At 47.2% G+C, this 16,452-nt stretch overlaps 1 protein-coding gene across 1 annotated transcript in view; it reads right to left on the bottom strand.

Annotated features, from left to right (window-relative positions):
* Window positions 1-15,623, bottom strand: part of LOC149371685 (cell adhesion molecule Dscam1-like) — a 93,703-nt gene extending 78,080 nt beyond the window's left edge. The window contains exons 1-3 of the mRNA XM_089580974.1: window positions 15,611-15,623; window positions 12,011-12,382; window positions 4,878-5,039 (exon numbers count right to left, since the gene is read on the bottom strand). Coding sequence (XP_089437100.1) covers window positions 4,878-5,039; window positions 12,011-12,382; window positions 15,611-15,623 — 547 coding nt within the window. The remainder of the gene's footprint in view (window positions 1-4,877; window positions 5,040-12,010; window positions 12,383-15,610) is intronic.
* Window positions 15,624-16,452: the final 829 nt, after the last annotated feature.

The raw sequence follows: 16,452 nt of genomic DNA, 5'->3' as shown, positions 1-16,452 counted from the left end.
GTAGGGCCTTAAGGTAGACATATGCTTATCCATATAGCCCTGCACAATAGGTACCGGGCCAACCTTTAGGTGGGAGCCTATAGATTTTTTTGATACACCATATGCTTCGGATAGGAAGACAACGCAAGAGTCTTCAGCCACCGCATACTGCGAAGCCAAGCAGCGGCGTCGTTTACGAGGAGCAACATTTTCACGCGTTTGTCACAGTATCAAAACGCAAGTAAATAACGGTGTCTCGTTAGCCGCACCCGGGACTCTCAAACATTTATGGCCCGAAAAGGCCATTATCCTAAACAGCAGTAGGGACGTAAACACCCTGTGTTAACTAAAATAAAATGCTAGCAGGCAGCAGTAAACTGCTTGAGTCCAAGGTAATTATGACCCGTGTACTCTTCCCCCCTACGAGTACGCTATTCCGCGCCGCCGTACACAGCCGTTTAGCTCGTGGGTAGTGCCGGCGTCGGTGCGCCCGTTAACTACGCCTGTTCACGTTGTGTCCCGGTCGCAAAAGCTGACCCGCATTTCCTTGCGCGCACAGGGAGGCAGGGCGCTAGACCAGAGTGCCGCTCGCTTTGGGAGCATGTCTGCAACGTCGTGTATGTCTGGGGGCCAGCAGCAGCAGGTGTCACAGCACTCGACAGACTCAGCACCTCAATCGGGATGCTTGGCGCAGTGCGGCTCTTGTGGCACGAGTAAAGCGCGACGCTGTGAGACTGCGGTTCTAGGTCGACTGTCAAAAATTGCAGATGAGTGGCATAAGTATGATTTTTGCGTATATTTTGTTAGTTTTCAGTAGAACAACCGCCGTTATAGCTAAATGGCTGCACATTTCACTCCTGCTTACAAGGTTCAGGCTTTGAACTCTGGCTCAGAGGGACATTTTGGTGGGTATTAAGAAGCACCCCTGAAGGAATAATTTTTACCGTACTAACCTACAGAGTCTGGACTGTAATGCACGTCGTCGTAGAAAGCTACGGGTTTTTAACACTACGAGATGTTGTGGTATTGTATTTTGCCTCCATCGAACGGAGGCCGCCACGGGCTGGTTACAACCCGTGGCATTGGGCTCATCAGCGGAGATCCACAGCTTTTGACTAAAAGCGGCGAGTCGAAAATACTTGAGGAGACTTTAGGTTGCAGGCCAGTTAATGTACTCGAAGTGGTGGAAATAGTTTTCGAACACTCTCCTTGCGGTATGCCCGTTTACCAGTTATTTTGCAAAGAAAAATTGCATGATTTTGGTTTCTTATGCAAAATGCCACTATATTCTCGCGCAGAAAAGTAGTTTTTAATAATGAACACCGTCAGAAACTGAACCTAAGCACATACCGAGGAGATTATGTAACATTATGCGAAATAAAATACAAAACAGGACAGTGCTATTTTCATCGTACGACCAGAAAAGATATCAAAATTAAAGCCACCTCTCAGCCTGTACTTTCTGCCATAGAAGAAATTTTTCATCTCAATTAAGATCCCAAAATGAAGTTCCGCAACGCGGTGCTTCTCGTTTCGAGCTAGGGTATACATCAAACCCATTTATTCATCTTGCATACAATTTTGTCTTCATATAGCCTTAGTCCCGACTGGCAAATTTCGATGATAAGTGCGGCGCATCAGTGTTCTAGCTAACGGCGATAGGCAAACAGTGTGGGTGTCCACTATAACTGTAGAAGTTTCCAGCTTTATTTGTGCCCGAAGCAAAAAAAAAATTAAGTTTTTTAGGGGAACAGCAAACTTTTTGTATCTAGCAGGTTCAACACACTCTTACGAGGACATAATTTTGGACAATATTTGGTTAATTTCCCTGCTGGGACTGTTACTAAAGCTTTGGGGAACGTTACCTTGGGCTACTGTGCAATGTGAAGTTTGCCAAGACGAGGAATAGTCCAAATAAACAAACAGAGTAGCAAATAAAGGCAGATAAACAACAGAATAAAGGTTAACAGGCTATTAACATCCTGCAGAACGTGCTGTCTTTGTTCCCCTTCTTGAGCTTTTGAAAAAAAAAAAAAAGAAACGTTTCGCGGTCATCTGCGGCGTACGGGCTCAGCGAGCGGGGACGCACTGTACTGCAGGGGAGCTCATCGTGACAGAACTGTAATACTCGACCGGAGAAACAGCCTCAAACCAATATCTGGATGTTCGGAATCGTGTGCGTTCAATTCATTGGTTTTGTATGTAAAAGAACAAAGAACTAGTTCGAGAAGTCTCCAAAGTTTTATAAGCAGCGACGGCTGCTTCACTAGTACTAATATTCTTGCAACCAACCTGAGTGACCGCAAATATCAGTCCTAAACTTTTAGTGAAGAACCCGCAACACGTTGCGGCCAGGTCAGCTTTAGAACATTTCTGCTCATATAAAAGAAGCCCGGTTTTCACGCACGTCAGAAAAGTCCTCCCGAAATTAGAAGAGAAAGATGTGAAAGAGATGATCTGCGTATCTGGCAAGCACGTTCCCTCAACCCCCGCCTCCGCTACTGCTCCCGCCATAGCGATATAACCCGCATACGAGACAGTGCTAACGAAAAGCGTTGCCACGCATCTGAAGAGATCTTCTTGATTTGTTCGGGCGAAGAGCTTGAGCCATAGTAAAGTTGTGCCTGTCTACGGATTTCTGTTCCCTTAAATGGTGTTGTTATTGACGATGACTTTGTGTATCGAAAACAAAATCACCCAGCTGCGCCTGCTGAAAAAAAAGAAGAGAAACTAAAACCTCCTGCTAATCATGTGATTCAAGTGGGTAATTAAGTGAATGTTGTTGTTGGTCGGAGAGGAGGTTAGTGGTACGGCTGTGTATTTCTCTTCGAAGAGGAACAGCGCGCGGAACATCTAGATTTTCAAGTTTCCAGAAACTTTACATGTCAGTTTCGCATGCACGGAGTTGCATATTAGACATGTGAAATCACCCAAACGTGAAATCTCAGCGACAACCTGGCGATCCCTGTGTATTCCACCTCTGCTGGCGTCACTGAAGGATTCAACGACTGTGCACATGGAAAGAGAAAACCCTTGATGGCACACGCAAAATTTCCAGCAATGAACGTGTTTTGTAGACTTATGAGTTCCATCACATAACAGATATGATCGTATTCCACGACAACGCCCACCCTTTACGCCTCACAGCCTAGTACTGCAGTGAGCTAACGCACTTCACAAACAGCATTATCGACGCACCACGAACCTTCGTGTGCCATCGGTATTTTTTTATTTGCTGTTTCGCTGCCACGTCTTCACCGGAAAAGCAGATCTCTTTTGTTCTCCACCGTGCAAACATCCGCGTCGATTGCCGAGGCTTGAATGAAGGCACCGACAATGTTCCGGCGCCTAGCCCGGGCAGAAGCCATCAAGACTACCATCGATCTGCGCCGAGAGCGAGGCTGCTTGCTCGAGGACCTGCTGCGGAAAACATTTCAGCTGGCAGAAAAAACACGGGCGCGCCGGTGTTATTCTTCGTGAGGGCCTTTCAGTTCCCGGCGCTCATGCAATTCTCTCGAATGCATCGAACCGGAAATATATTTTTCAAGACAGGCGAAAGTACCCAGAACTATCCGCTTTCATTCCCCGTTGTGCATGAAACATGAGCAATTTCGCCAGCGTGTCTAAGCCGTCTTCGTGTTTTTGTAGCATTGAACTGCATAGTATAGGTTACACGTTGCAAACATAGCATGATCCCGAGTCCTGCGCTGCAGCACAATTCATGGTTCATGCGCATAGCGCTACGTGTCGATGCCATAAATTTGAATCCTAAAATTTACTATGTGGTCATCATCATAATAATCATCATTACCAGCCTGATTACGCCCATTGCAGGACAGCTGACCCTGCCCTGTGCCAGCTGCGGCCACCATGTCCCCGCAAACGTCTTATATTATACGCTCACCTCACTTTTTGTCGCCCCCTGCTACGCTTCCCTTCCCTTGGATTTAAGACACTTACCCTTAATTACTATTGCTTATCTTGCCTTCGCATAACCTTCCATCTCGAAGATCATTTCTTCCTCTTGATTTCGACTACCATGTTATTAACCAGTGTTTGATCCCTGAACCATTCTGCCCTGAGCATCTGTTTTAAGGTTACACCTATCACTTTTCTTCTCATAGCTCACTTCATGTAGTACGCCTTGGGCATTCAAGTCTTTAACCGCTGCACAATTGGAGGGCGTCTAATTTCAATACATAAATTTTAATGCATGAAAAATGCCGCTTCAGGTGACCCTATGACGAAAATGTATACGACGCTTTTTTATATTCGCAGCTTTGCAAAATAAAAGAAGCCGATTGACAGGCTGATGGATTCAAGAATATTTCAAGGCCTACTGTACAATCTGAAGTTCTGTAGACTTATTAGTCTCGAGTTGATACAGTTCGGGAGATTTCGCTTCCAGGCTCGATAAAAAGTGACTTATTTAAATTTGAATGAGAAATTTTTGGTAAATTAACCGCATAACTGACTGCTGTCTCGTAATCTTATATTCGCGAAGTCCAACACACGCTCAATGAAAGCAGCATCGACGTGATTCTCAGTGCTAATAGGATTAAAAAGCCGTAAAATTTAAAAAGGCACCCTATATATAAGGCATTCAGATAGGACTAACGGTTCTAGCGAGGCAAAGATGAAGGAAAACTTGTGAACTAAGTGTCAGTGTCCTGCAGTCCCCAGCGCAGTCATATCCGATCATTTTATGGAGACCGTCATCTGCACCGTCTTCGCATTCGGGCATGAAGAAACCGATTACGAAAAACATTTTCTAGCAATGTAAACTGCAAACAAGATGCCCTTTGTTACTTCGTCTTCTCACAAACTAAAACAACGTCTCCAGATGGAAACTTTTAAAATATAAACCACGTTTATCCGATACAAGAGATCGCACGTACCTTTGTTGCCAGACGCGTTGATGGTGAACCCGTCGTCTCGTATCCAGGCATCGACCAGCGTGTACTGGCGGATGTACGACGGCACGTGGCACTTGAGAACGGCGGTGTTCCCGCGTATGACGAAGCCGTCGTAGACTCGAGGCTCGTAGTGGTAGTCCACCACTGGAGAACAAGACAGAATGGAGCGGTAGATACAGTTGATTCAGGGCACACTTCTTTTCAAGCGCAGAATAGCAGCCGAAGGGTTTGACATTTATGCCATATCAGCGTTAACATGAAAATTCGGCTAAAGCACTGCAGTCCTCGAGGCTCTTTTTTTTGTTTAGATACGTTTGCAATTCGAGAAGCTCTAGCCTCTGTAGCTGTAGATGTTGCTGCGGCAATAATGCAGCAAGAACTTCACATCAAGCGAAAGTATTTAGTTCTTCTCTCGTTCAGCAAACGAAAACTCTCTCTGCAGCCGCCGCGGTGGCTCAGTGGCTATGGTGCTCGGCTGCTGGCCCGAAAGACGCGGGTTCGATCCCGGCCGCGGCGGCTGAATTTCTTTGGAGGAGAAATTCGAGGCCCGTGTACTGTGCGATGTCAGTGCACGTTAAAGAACCCCAGGTGGTCGAAATTTCCGGAGCCCTCCACTACGGCGTCTCTCATAGCCTTAGTCGCTTTGGGACGTTAAACCCCATAAACCAAACCAAACCAAAACTCTCTCTGTAAAGTGCGCAGTAAAAGACCTCGCGTTTTAGTACTGCGCTGCCCAGGCACGTAAAACGGCGGATAAAAGTTCCTGTAACGCACCCTCACTAGCTGCAATTCCATTGCAAAAATTTAATAATGGGTACAGTATTTAACAAGCTCCTGGTAATCCGTAGAGAATCATTGAATTATGACCATTTTTAAATTACTGAGCAAAAGAGCCCTGCTAAGAAACAATCACGCACATGCAATAAATTTATAGCAAAATGCAAAAATGTTTCCTCAGTTCCTACTGAATCAGTTTTAACGACGAAAATACTACGGCGTTCAGCCGTTAGGGCTAGATGATGCCGCCTGCTACCTTCTAGAGGGCCTCATGCATCCTCTGTAGGTGGGGGTTTAAAACTTGTCGGAAAGTCCTGTTTCAGCAGGTCTGTGCAGAAGTGATGAATTTGTGGAAGCACAAATTAAACAGGTTCGTGTGTTTACAGTCTAGGGCATTGATAATACTGTTACGGGGAAATACTATTTACATTTATTTACAACCCGTAGGTGAATAATTCCTAGCCGGGAGCACCAGCGCGAACAGGAAGCACCATCAACCTCTTCTTCTTCGTTCGTCCCTTTCACGCGGGAGTCCACTTCGTCTTCCACTTCCACTGCGTCGTAACATGACCCCCGGCGGCACAAGCGCCGTCCCGGTGCTAGGCCGATGAGAGAGGAGCTGCGTGATAGGGCTTGAGGCGCGTAACGTGAACAATATCGGTGGATGGTCGACATGATGAGGACGCAAGTGTATGAGGTGCAACTTCATACGTGACGTCGGTGACCTGACGCACAACGCGATAAGGACCATGGTAGGGGGACAAAAGTTTCTCAGAAAGACTGACGCGGCGGGAAGGGGACCACAGAAGAACGAGCGACCCCGGCTCGTAAGTGACATGGCGATGGTGATGATCATACAGAGACTTCTGTGCTTGCTGGGACGCTTGTAGCCGAGTACGGGCGATTTGGCGAGCGTCTGCAGCTTGAGCAATGGCGTCACGGGCATAGGCGGTGACTGGACGGTCAGCAGATGGGACGAGTGTATCCAAAGGCAGGACGGCGTGTCTCCCGTACAAGAGATAAAAAGGAGAGTAACCAGTTGTGTCATGCCGCGAGGTGTTGTAAGCGAACGTGACGTAGGGCAAGGCGAGATCCCAGTCTTTGTGGTCGGGGGAGACGTACATAGACAACATGTCTGTCAATGTTCGGTTCAAACGCTCGGTTAGCCCGTTGGTCTGCGGGTGGTATGCTGTGGCAATCTTATGCTTGGTAGAACATGAACGCAGGATGTCGTCAACAACTCTGGACAGGAAATAGCGTCCGCGGTCTGGGAGTAACTGACGAGGGGCACCATGTTGCAGAATGAGATTGTGCAAAAGAAAGTCTGCCACATCGGTCGCGCAGCTCGTAGGCAATGCACGGGTGATCGCATACCGAGTCGCATAGTCTGTGGCTACCGCGATCCACCTATTTCCGGAGTCCGAGGTCGGGAATGGCCCAAGGAGGTCGAGCCCTACACGGTGGAACGGTTCCACAGGCACGTCTATAGGATGCAGAAGACCAGGAGGTGGTACCGAAGGCTTCTTCCTGCGCTGACAGAGGTCGCAAGTGGTGACGTAATGCCGGACTGTACGGTATAATCCAGGCCAAAAGAAACGGCGCCGTATCCGGTCGTAAGTTCGTGCCACACCAAGGTGGCCAGCGGCAGGCAGGTCATGGAGTTCTGCAATTATAGAAGACCGCAGCTGCTGGGGAATGACTAGAAGGAGGGAGGGCCCGTCAGGACGGAAGTTGCGGCGATAGAGGATGTCATTTTCGGTAACGAAGAGCTGCAGGGACCGCTTCGAGCTTCCAGAACTGAGGCCCTCGATGAAGGCCCGTCCTGACGGGCAAATCAAGGACAGGAGTGATGATATACTGGCCGGTAGGAAGAGGTGGAACAGATTTAAACAATACGTAAGTAGCGGCTTCAGGTGGCAACCGGATGAACTCGGCAGTACAGAGACGGTGCACAACTGGGGCAGGTGGGTCAGAGAGGAACGGTAGGTCCAACTCAACCACACTTGTAGCACAGTCAATAAGGGCTGCGTGCTCACCAAGGAAATCAAGGCCGAGTATGATGTCATGAGGGCACTGATTCAGAACGGTAAAGAGCACGGTGGTTTGTCGGTCAGAAATCGTCACACGAGCAGCACACAGGCCGAGGACTGGGGACGTTGTACCATCGGCAACTCGAACAACGGCTGTAGGAGCAGGCGTCAGTACTTTGCGAAGGCGGCGTCGTAGGTCGGAACTCATCACAGAAATGTGGGCGCCCGTGTCAACCAGAGCAGAGACGGCAACGCCATCGACTTGTATGGTCAGTAAATTGCGCGGGGCACGAAGAACTAAACGAGGATTTTGGGCCCGGGTCGTCACTGCAGCATCACCTCTAGACGCTGCAGAAACTAGTTTTCCGCCTGTGATCGTCCGTAGGGGCCAGGAGAGGAAGCGCGCGGTCGTTGCGGCGAACGGGACTGGCGGCGCTGTGGGGACGGTGAGCGGCTGAAGCGGGGCGGCGAGATGTCGGTGGTGGGGCTTGATGGGTTCAAGGGTCGCGAGGAAGAGCTTGAGTCTGGAGCGTCGGGGCGATAATGTGGGGCCGAGTAACGGGTCCGCTGGGAGCAATACCATCGACTACGGCAATGACGGGCGATGTGGCCGACACGGGAACAGTTGAAACAGATGGGCCTGTCGTCAGGTGTACGCCACTCGGAGGGGTTGCACGGTCGAGGAGCGGTGTAAACAGGCCGGACAGGGTAGAGAGGAGGGACTTCAGGGACTTGGGAGGGATGAAGAGCGGCGACAGAGTTTAAACCTAAGTTAGCAATTTCCTGTCGCACGACGGCTTGAATAAGTGGAAGGGACAGGGGCTGGTTGGCTACGGGTGTTGCTAAGGAAGCCGGAGCAATGGCTTCAAGCTCACGGCGTACAATACGGGTCACGTTCTCAGGTGAGGTCGGCTGGTTCCGAGAACAAAGATCTTGGCACGACGAAGACGCAGCCGTGTTGGGCAGGCGTGCGATATGCTGGGTTATCCGTCGGCTTTTGGCGTCCTCGAAGCGGCGGCATTCCTTTATGATGTCTTCAATCTTGTCAAAGTTTTTGTAAACGAGCAGATTGAATGCGTCGTCTGCGATGCCCTTGAGCACATGGCCCACTTTGTCAGCCTCGCTCATCTCTGTATCCACGGTGTAGCAAAGAGCCAACACATCCTGAATATAAGAGACGTAGGACTCCGTGGATGACTGGGCGCGACTTGCGAGATCTCGTTTTGCGGCAAGCTGCCGGCCGAGTGGTTTGCCGAAAAGGTCGATAAGTTTCTGCTTACAGTCATCCCAACTGGTCAATGTCTCTTCGTTGGTATCGTACCACTTGAGCGCCGTGCCCTTGAGGTAAAAAACGATGTTCGCAAGCATGAAAGTTTGGTCCCACCGGTTGTTAGCGCTGCACCGTTCATACTTGCGAAGCCAAGTCTCGACGTCAGCGTCGTCGTCCCCAGAGAAGGGTCCAGGATCACGAGGGTGAGTGAGGACGACGGAGGACACCGATGCTGCCGAATCTGGAGGAGTTGTTTCCGTCATTGTCGGCCGTGGAAGGTAGCGGCGGCGTGAAAGGTAGGTCGGGGGTGGAAGGTAGCGTCCGCTGCGTAGTTCCGTCTTGTCGCACCTCCACCAAAGATGTTACGGGGAAATACTATTTACATTTATTTACAACCCGTAGGTGAATAATTCCTAGCCGGGAGCACCAGCGCGAACAGGAAGCACCATCAACCTCTTCTTCTTCGTTCGTCCCTTTCACGCGGGAGTCCACTTCGTCTTCCACTTCCACTGCGTCGTAACAATACGATGGGCATTAAAGAGTTAAGAAAGGTAGTGGTTTAGGAGCTACACCACTACACCTTTAATGTTTTCGTTTTTCCTCTTGGGGTTTGCACATGGCGGCCCGGAGCACAATGTCGCATATATTGTTTTTAGAATGAAATTTTCTGCTATTGTTTTCAGTCTCTGGATCTCGAGAAGAGGTTTTAAACGTGGTCGAATGCCTACTTCTTCTTCTTCCACTAAAGATTCATCATGTATTAGCATAAAAGTATAAAGTTAAATTGTAATCATTTGAAAAAAACTAAGTAAAAGGAGGTGAAGTTTTGAAAAAGAACTGCGAATTTAACCAATGAAAATGCATTGCTGTATACAATTCCTGGTAGATTTCACTACAAATAAAACTTATAACTGGCTATGGCAGCAGGAAAACATGAAACTGTTAAATATGGAAGCAATGCCCGGTTATTTTACCTCAGCAATTTTGTTTCACAAAGCGTCTTGGCAGAACGATGAGAAACACGAAAAGGCAATACAGAAAGCTCAGAAACCAAGAAGCACTTAGTTTCCGTCTGCTTCCAATGCTACTCAGTAGAAATAGATATGCCTCTTCAGTTGCGACCATTTTGGAGCGCTCACTGCCGATCGGAATGCGCTTGCGATATAATAAAAGGAACCGCAACTTAGCGACCGCAACTTAAATCACCACTTCCCGAAGAATGGAAGAAAGGTCTCGTAACCCAATGAATTAACCTCCGTGCTACTGCCGTAAAGGAAATGACAGGCAGCAAGGACCCTGTAATGTTTTCGGGTAACTCGTCGCATTCAACTAAAACTGAGTCCCTGGGAACTACAATTCGTTTCTGAGAGAAAGTGAAATGCGGGCGACGCTTGATAGTAAGCTAGCTGACTGATGTCTGGAGGATTTATTAACACTACTCATAGCGCAAGACACATGAAGTGCTAGTAAAAAAGCAATTTCCTTCCGTGGGACGGGAAGTTGCAATTATGCGTTAAACTTCGGGATTTTCGCGGGATAGTCAGTTCGAAGGCTTCATGAAGAGTGCTTCGCGACTGGAGACATACATAGTGCTGCGTCTAGAACATGAAGTTATCCCGCCTTCACTGTGCGTGCCTTTGGTTGCGCTGTACACTTCATTATATGATGCAGCATTGAATATTCAATTCTTTTTGTTTCAGATTGTAGGTAAAGTGCGAATTTTAACTAGACACAAACATTTGTTTATTGATAAGTCGAACGGCACGGCGGCCGACAATTTGTTCTAATTACGAGGTGTTCTAAATAAATCTGACGAACTTTTTTCCTGCCGAACAGCCTGGTCGCCGTCGACGGCCCCCTTGGCGATAGAATCGCTTCTAAAATGGCGACCGAACGATTTTCGATCGCGGGATGTAGAAGATTGGTGCTGGACGCCCCAGCGTCGGGCTTTGCTGGAATTCTTTCATAAATTTGCCGTGCACCTAAATCTTCAGTGATTTTTTAACGCTAATTTTAGTGCGATGTCGCAATCAAAAGATAAAAACAATGGACTTATTCTGCACTGGCTTCTGACACGGTGACGCAGGGTGTTGGCGCCACAAGGCCTTTCTTTTGTCGTAGTGCTGCTTTCGCTGCAGTGTTCTATCACGAATGGCAACATTGATGTCTTAGTCATTTTGTCCACGAGGAGACGGTAGATCTGTTACCGCGTTTTAAACTGGAATATAGTGCAATGCACTGAGTTATACTACCAAACCAGCGCCGCTATGATCTCGCAACAGAGGCTATCTTGTGCGCCTATGCGCCCCAATTGAAAGCTCGCATGTTTTGTTTTTAAATGGACCACCTGGCAAACCACCCCTACAGACTCCTTCTGCGACAAAATAGAAAAGCAGGTTTAAGAAATGTTTCCCCTTGCATTACCTGTATACTTTTATCATATGTACTTTAGCTGTATACCTTTGAGCATCCATGAAATTTCATTCCAAGAAAAGTTTAAAGGAAGCAACAAAAAACCCCCTGAATTGATCTAATTTTTGCCTTGTTCACAGAAGTCACACGTAACCTGGAAAGAAAACTAACCTAATGTGCAGGCTGAATTTAATGCCTGAGCTCAAATAGGAACAGCTCGCTTTCATGTGGCAAAAATAGCTTGAACCTGAGAATCAGAAAGCTGACTTCTATGTCACTTTTTAGGGAGCGCTGTAGCATTTGCGCATGACACCCTCCGAAAACACACCTTGCCACCTGCAGGGGTTATAATCACTCGTTCGACAATGTTTTGACACTAAGCTGAAATGCAAGCTTCGAAGCACGGCAGCTTTCAAGGATTTATTGAGTTCTGTTTCTTATTTGTTGACGCATATCATTCTACGGAGAGTGGCTGAACCTCGTGCCGTAACCCCTAATGAAGCACTGGTCGACGAATGTCCAGTAATATTTAATCAGCCACAACTCATATCTATGCACAGAAATGTAATGGAAGATCAAAGTTTTTTGTCACATTAGAGAACGAAGAAGCAGTGGCGTCCCCTCACCGGCACTGACGTGAACATCCCGGCTGGCCACCGTTCCAAGTTCGTTGGAGGCGAGGCAATGGTAAGAGGCCGCGTGCACATCTTGCCGGTAGGCGTCCGCAGGGAAGGCAGGGAAGACGAGAGCGCCGTCTTCGGCCAGCAGCCGGGCACCGGGGACAGGTGTGACGGGACTGCCGTCCGCCGTGGCCCACAGTAGCTGCGGGGGTGGCTCCCCCTGGGCTTCGCAGCGCACCTCGCCGCCGCTGGCGTTGGAGAACTCTAGCCAGTGTGGCGGCTCCAACGTGAACGAGGGACCACGGAAGGACGGTAGGGGTCCTGCGACACCCCGGGTCGACGTCGAGGCGGAAGCGCAACTGGATGCTACCAGGCAACCTGCGGGAAAGAAAAAAGAAAGTCACTTTTTTTTCACTTGGGAATTAAGTCAGTCAGGTCTGCTGGCTGACATCCACCCTACAGACACATGTATTTGGTGACTGCAACTGTTATTCCTGCTGTTGCACCTTACACACCGCTTGTGTGAATGGGATCGCTCTTTTCAATGAATGTTCACAGCTTCCTGTCCGGTGCTGATTCACTGAAAGCTTCATTTCTGGACGATCTAGTTTCTCCTGGCGTGTCTTCCGAAGGTTTCAATCATGGTCATTATTAAATACTGAACGATATACTTTCCTCAAAGCACAAAAATTGAAAAAAAAGTAACTATACTTGACAGCTGAGACCTCGAGGAGTGCTGGGCAAATTTGTAAGCGTCAATGAACTAGAAAAAAGCGAATAAAGTTAAGAAAAAGTAAAAATTGTTGCGAAGTATTTTCAATACACTTGAGAGTTCAGTGCTCGAGTCCAGCCAAGACAGGTAACAGCAGAGCCACATGCCTGTGTTGTCCCTGTTGCGGGTGCTGTGCACACTACAGCCATGTCAAACGCACTAACCTGCATGTTAATTTAATGATGTTTTTTTTTAGTGCAACAAAGCGCAATAAAAAAAAACAGCAATTTTTTTTCTGTTTGAACTTCATCTAGACGTATAAGAGCGATGTTATTGCATTAGTTCTTACGATTTTGTCTCGACAAAGTTGGTGGTGAAAAATGAAGGAAGGTGAAACGCGTGGAACTGGGAAAAATATCGTCCTAATTTTGGGCGCAGCTGAAGATGAAATGGAACGCTGCTCCGATTTTGTTGTTCATTTATGTTCTGCTTTTTCACTCGGCTTCTTCATTTTAAACCAGCAGTTCGACATATCCGATTGATCCACGCGGGCTGTTGCTCCGAACGAAGGCCCTTGATAACAGGGTACAGGGCTTACTGCTTGTAAACGGGGTTTTCAGTGAACTGCAGTCGCTCGCCGTTTTCGGGAACCTTCGACCGAACCTCATTGATCGGATTACCCGAGCCGTTGTCGCAGACTTTCTACGTTTGGTAGCTCAACGTACAATGGCTGCTCTCCTCAGTGGTTCTGAGTGTTTTCTGCCTTTTTTTGCTGAGTCCAAATCAAAGTTCTCAAAACGCTCGTTCCTGTGTTCCATTTGATTCGGAAGGCTCTTTTGTTAACTTTAATTGAATAGCCAACATATCTTTTAGAACTCTTTCTAATCTGATTAAATACAGAAAAAGTAAATTGATGTTATTATTTCAACATTGCCAGTTTGTATATCCTGCTTTCTCAAAAAAACTTTTTGGTGTACATTTTATCTGCTCGCCTTTGCAATTTTGTCAGACGTTCAGAATAAAAACTAACTGTGGGCAGTAATTTATGCCCTACTGAAAGTTCAACAAAAGGCGTACTATTTCAAAAAAGCATAGCGAATAAGGTTTTAAAGATTCAGGTTGCGCAGAACAATGCGGGCCTCTTAGTTCCGTTCTCCTCATCAACCTCTCTATCACGCTTTTATGAAAGACATTTCCTGCAACAGCTTCACATCAGTGCTTTGAGAACGAGCGGAAAGAGCGGCGCTATATTTAAGTACATGGAGAAGTCCTTTCAGAGCGAGACCTATTTTTCAGAGCCCGTCCCATGTGGCTCCACCCCTAGCCCCTGAAGAGTCGGATCAAGCTGGTATGACGTCATAGGCCTAGCTCCAAGGCGAACTCACCTCTGAAACGGGACAGAGGAAAAGCCCTATGCCAGACGTATCGATTTTCTTATCACACTTCCTCTTGATTCCCTTAATGACTAATCCGAAGTTTTTGTGTAGGAACGTATTTAATTGCTTAATTTTTCTCCTTTCATCCCTCCACAAGACAGCAAAACTTCAGGAAACAAAAATTAGCCTCTAGAGGGACTCGAACCCACGACATTCAGTACCTGCCAAATGACTTGCTTACCCTAAAGCAATTAACCCTTCTGCCGTCTCGTCAAGACTGCCATTGATGTTTCCAGTCGGTACTTGCATTAACCTAAACTACCTGTGGTTCAGTGGGCGTTCTAAAGTTCTCTTCAAGGACATCGTTATAATTAAATGGCACTTACGCTACCTGCAACGCACCTTTCGATACAATATATAATGCACTCTATCTCGTGGCTGAGAGAGACGTAAGCATGAAGTGCCTTTCAGTACCGGCGTAACTCACTGTAGAGACGAAACCTCGTTGTAAAGCCTCGCGTCTGAAAAACAACCATACGTCCGTGTCGTCCTTCAAGCGGCAGAGGGCAACATTCAGGACCCCTGCCTGCAGCCGTCCTCACTGTTTTCAACGGCTCCGCGCCACGGCGAAGCATGGCGCCATGGCTCCGCACTAGAGCCGTCACCCGTAGTTACCCGTGGGCGCGGTCATTATGTAACACGCGCGGCGCCATCTAGTGATGCAAAACTATCAGGAAATTGACTGTCAAAAGTATCGGTAGTTTTTTAAAAATATTGATAGTGCAAAAAAAAAAAAACAATCCACAGTATTATCGATAGCATTACTATCAATAGTATTGCTATCGATAGTATTACTACTGATAGTATTACTACCTATAGTACCGCTATTGATAGCAAGATTATCGATACTGAGACTGTCGATTGTAAGACTACCAATAGTAACACTACTGATATTATGCACTCGTTGGCAAGCGATATAACCAAAACATTCGCGATACGTGATTGATTTCACGTTCTTAAGAGGCTTACCGTACCAAAGAGACTCAAGCTATGAAGGATGCGGTAGTAGAGGTATCCGAATAAATTTCGACCAGCTGTGGTTTTTAACGTGCACTGGCATCGCACAGTACACGAACCTTTGGCCTTTCGCCTCCGAAATACAGCCACTATGGCTCGGGACCGAACCCGCGTCCCTCTAGTCAGCAGCCGAGTACAATAACCCCGAGCCACCAGCGTGGGATTTGCGATAGCTGACTGCCAGCAATACCCAATTCATGCATTTATGAAATAGCTTGTGGACGCCTAAAATAGTTATTTCCGCAATAAAAGACCCAGAGTATTTTCATCGATACATATAATCAGTTACATTTAGATGCATTCAGTTAGACCATATCTACCTTGTGTTCAGTGCATTGAAATGTAATGCGATGCTTATCAAGCATTTCGGCGATGGTGAGGTTGTAAGCGTGGCAGGGGTTTATCGGCGAAATCTCGGGAGCATTTCAAGTAGAAAACTACCTGAGAAGGCCATCTTGATACACGAGCTAGAAAAAAGCTAAATATAAGCACAAAATCCCCGATTAGAGAAGCAATTCTACATAATATATCTATGCATCACATCGTAACGAAAGCATTCGACAGCATGATGGCCGGGACAAGAAGAACGAACGTTAAATGCTGTGCATGTCATTATTTGTAGGCTCGTGATAGCATGGCATATACACTGAGCATGTAAGGTGCATTTTTCTTCAATACGCCGACCTATATAAAAAACATAAAATCGAGCAGGGGACAGGACACAGCAATAAAGCAAACATGACGAGATCAGAGCTCGTCCTGTTTGCTTCTTTCCTGTGTCCTGTCCACTGTTGAGTTCTATCTTTTGTAATCATGTCATACAAACTAGCCACTCACCGTTCACTTCTGTATACAAATTAACCATTTTAAAGAAAACTGGCCGGGTTGTGAAAGCACACTAGAGTTAAATTAATTTCAATACCACTTTCAACTGGGACGCAGAAACGGGACAGTTTAGTTTAAAAGGTAGCTGGGTCAGTTCGGAAAGATAGCTGCTACTGCATCCGATGAAAGAACTGCACAACTTGTGCTGGCTAGCACGACACCATCGTGTATTGCAGACGTCGTCTTGCTGACGTAACCACTGCAGCAATGCTTTTCGCACACATGCTTCGCAACTAGGACATTCGCACACTGACACTTTATCCAGTAACTTTACGTAGGGAACGTCTGCAGAGCTCGGTGGCACGTAGGCTGCGAAAACGGCGAGTCCTGTCACTCATACCATCACCACCGTACCGGACACTCATGAATCCAAGTTTAGGATGCTCGGTGTACGCGTG

This window comes from Amblyomma mixtum, chromosome 1 (assembly GCF_055824585.1).
Source record: "Amblyomma mixtum isolate Tamu chromosome 1, ASM5582458v1, whole genome shotgun sequence".
NCBI lineage: Eukaryota > Metazoa > Arthropoda > Arachnida > Ixodida > Ixodidae > Amblyomma > Amblyomma mixtum.
Note: the sequence above shows the minus strand (reverse complement) of the source record. Positions and strands in the feature narration are given on the sequence as shown.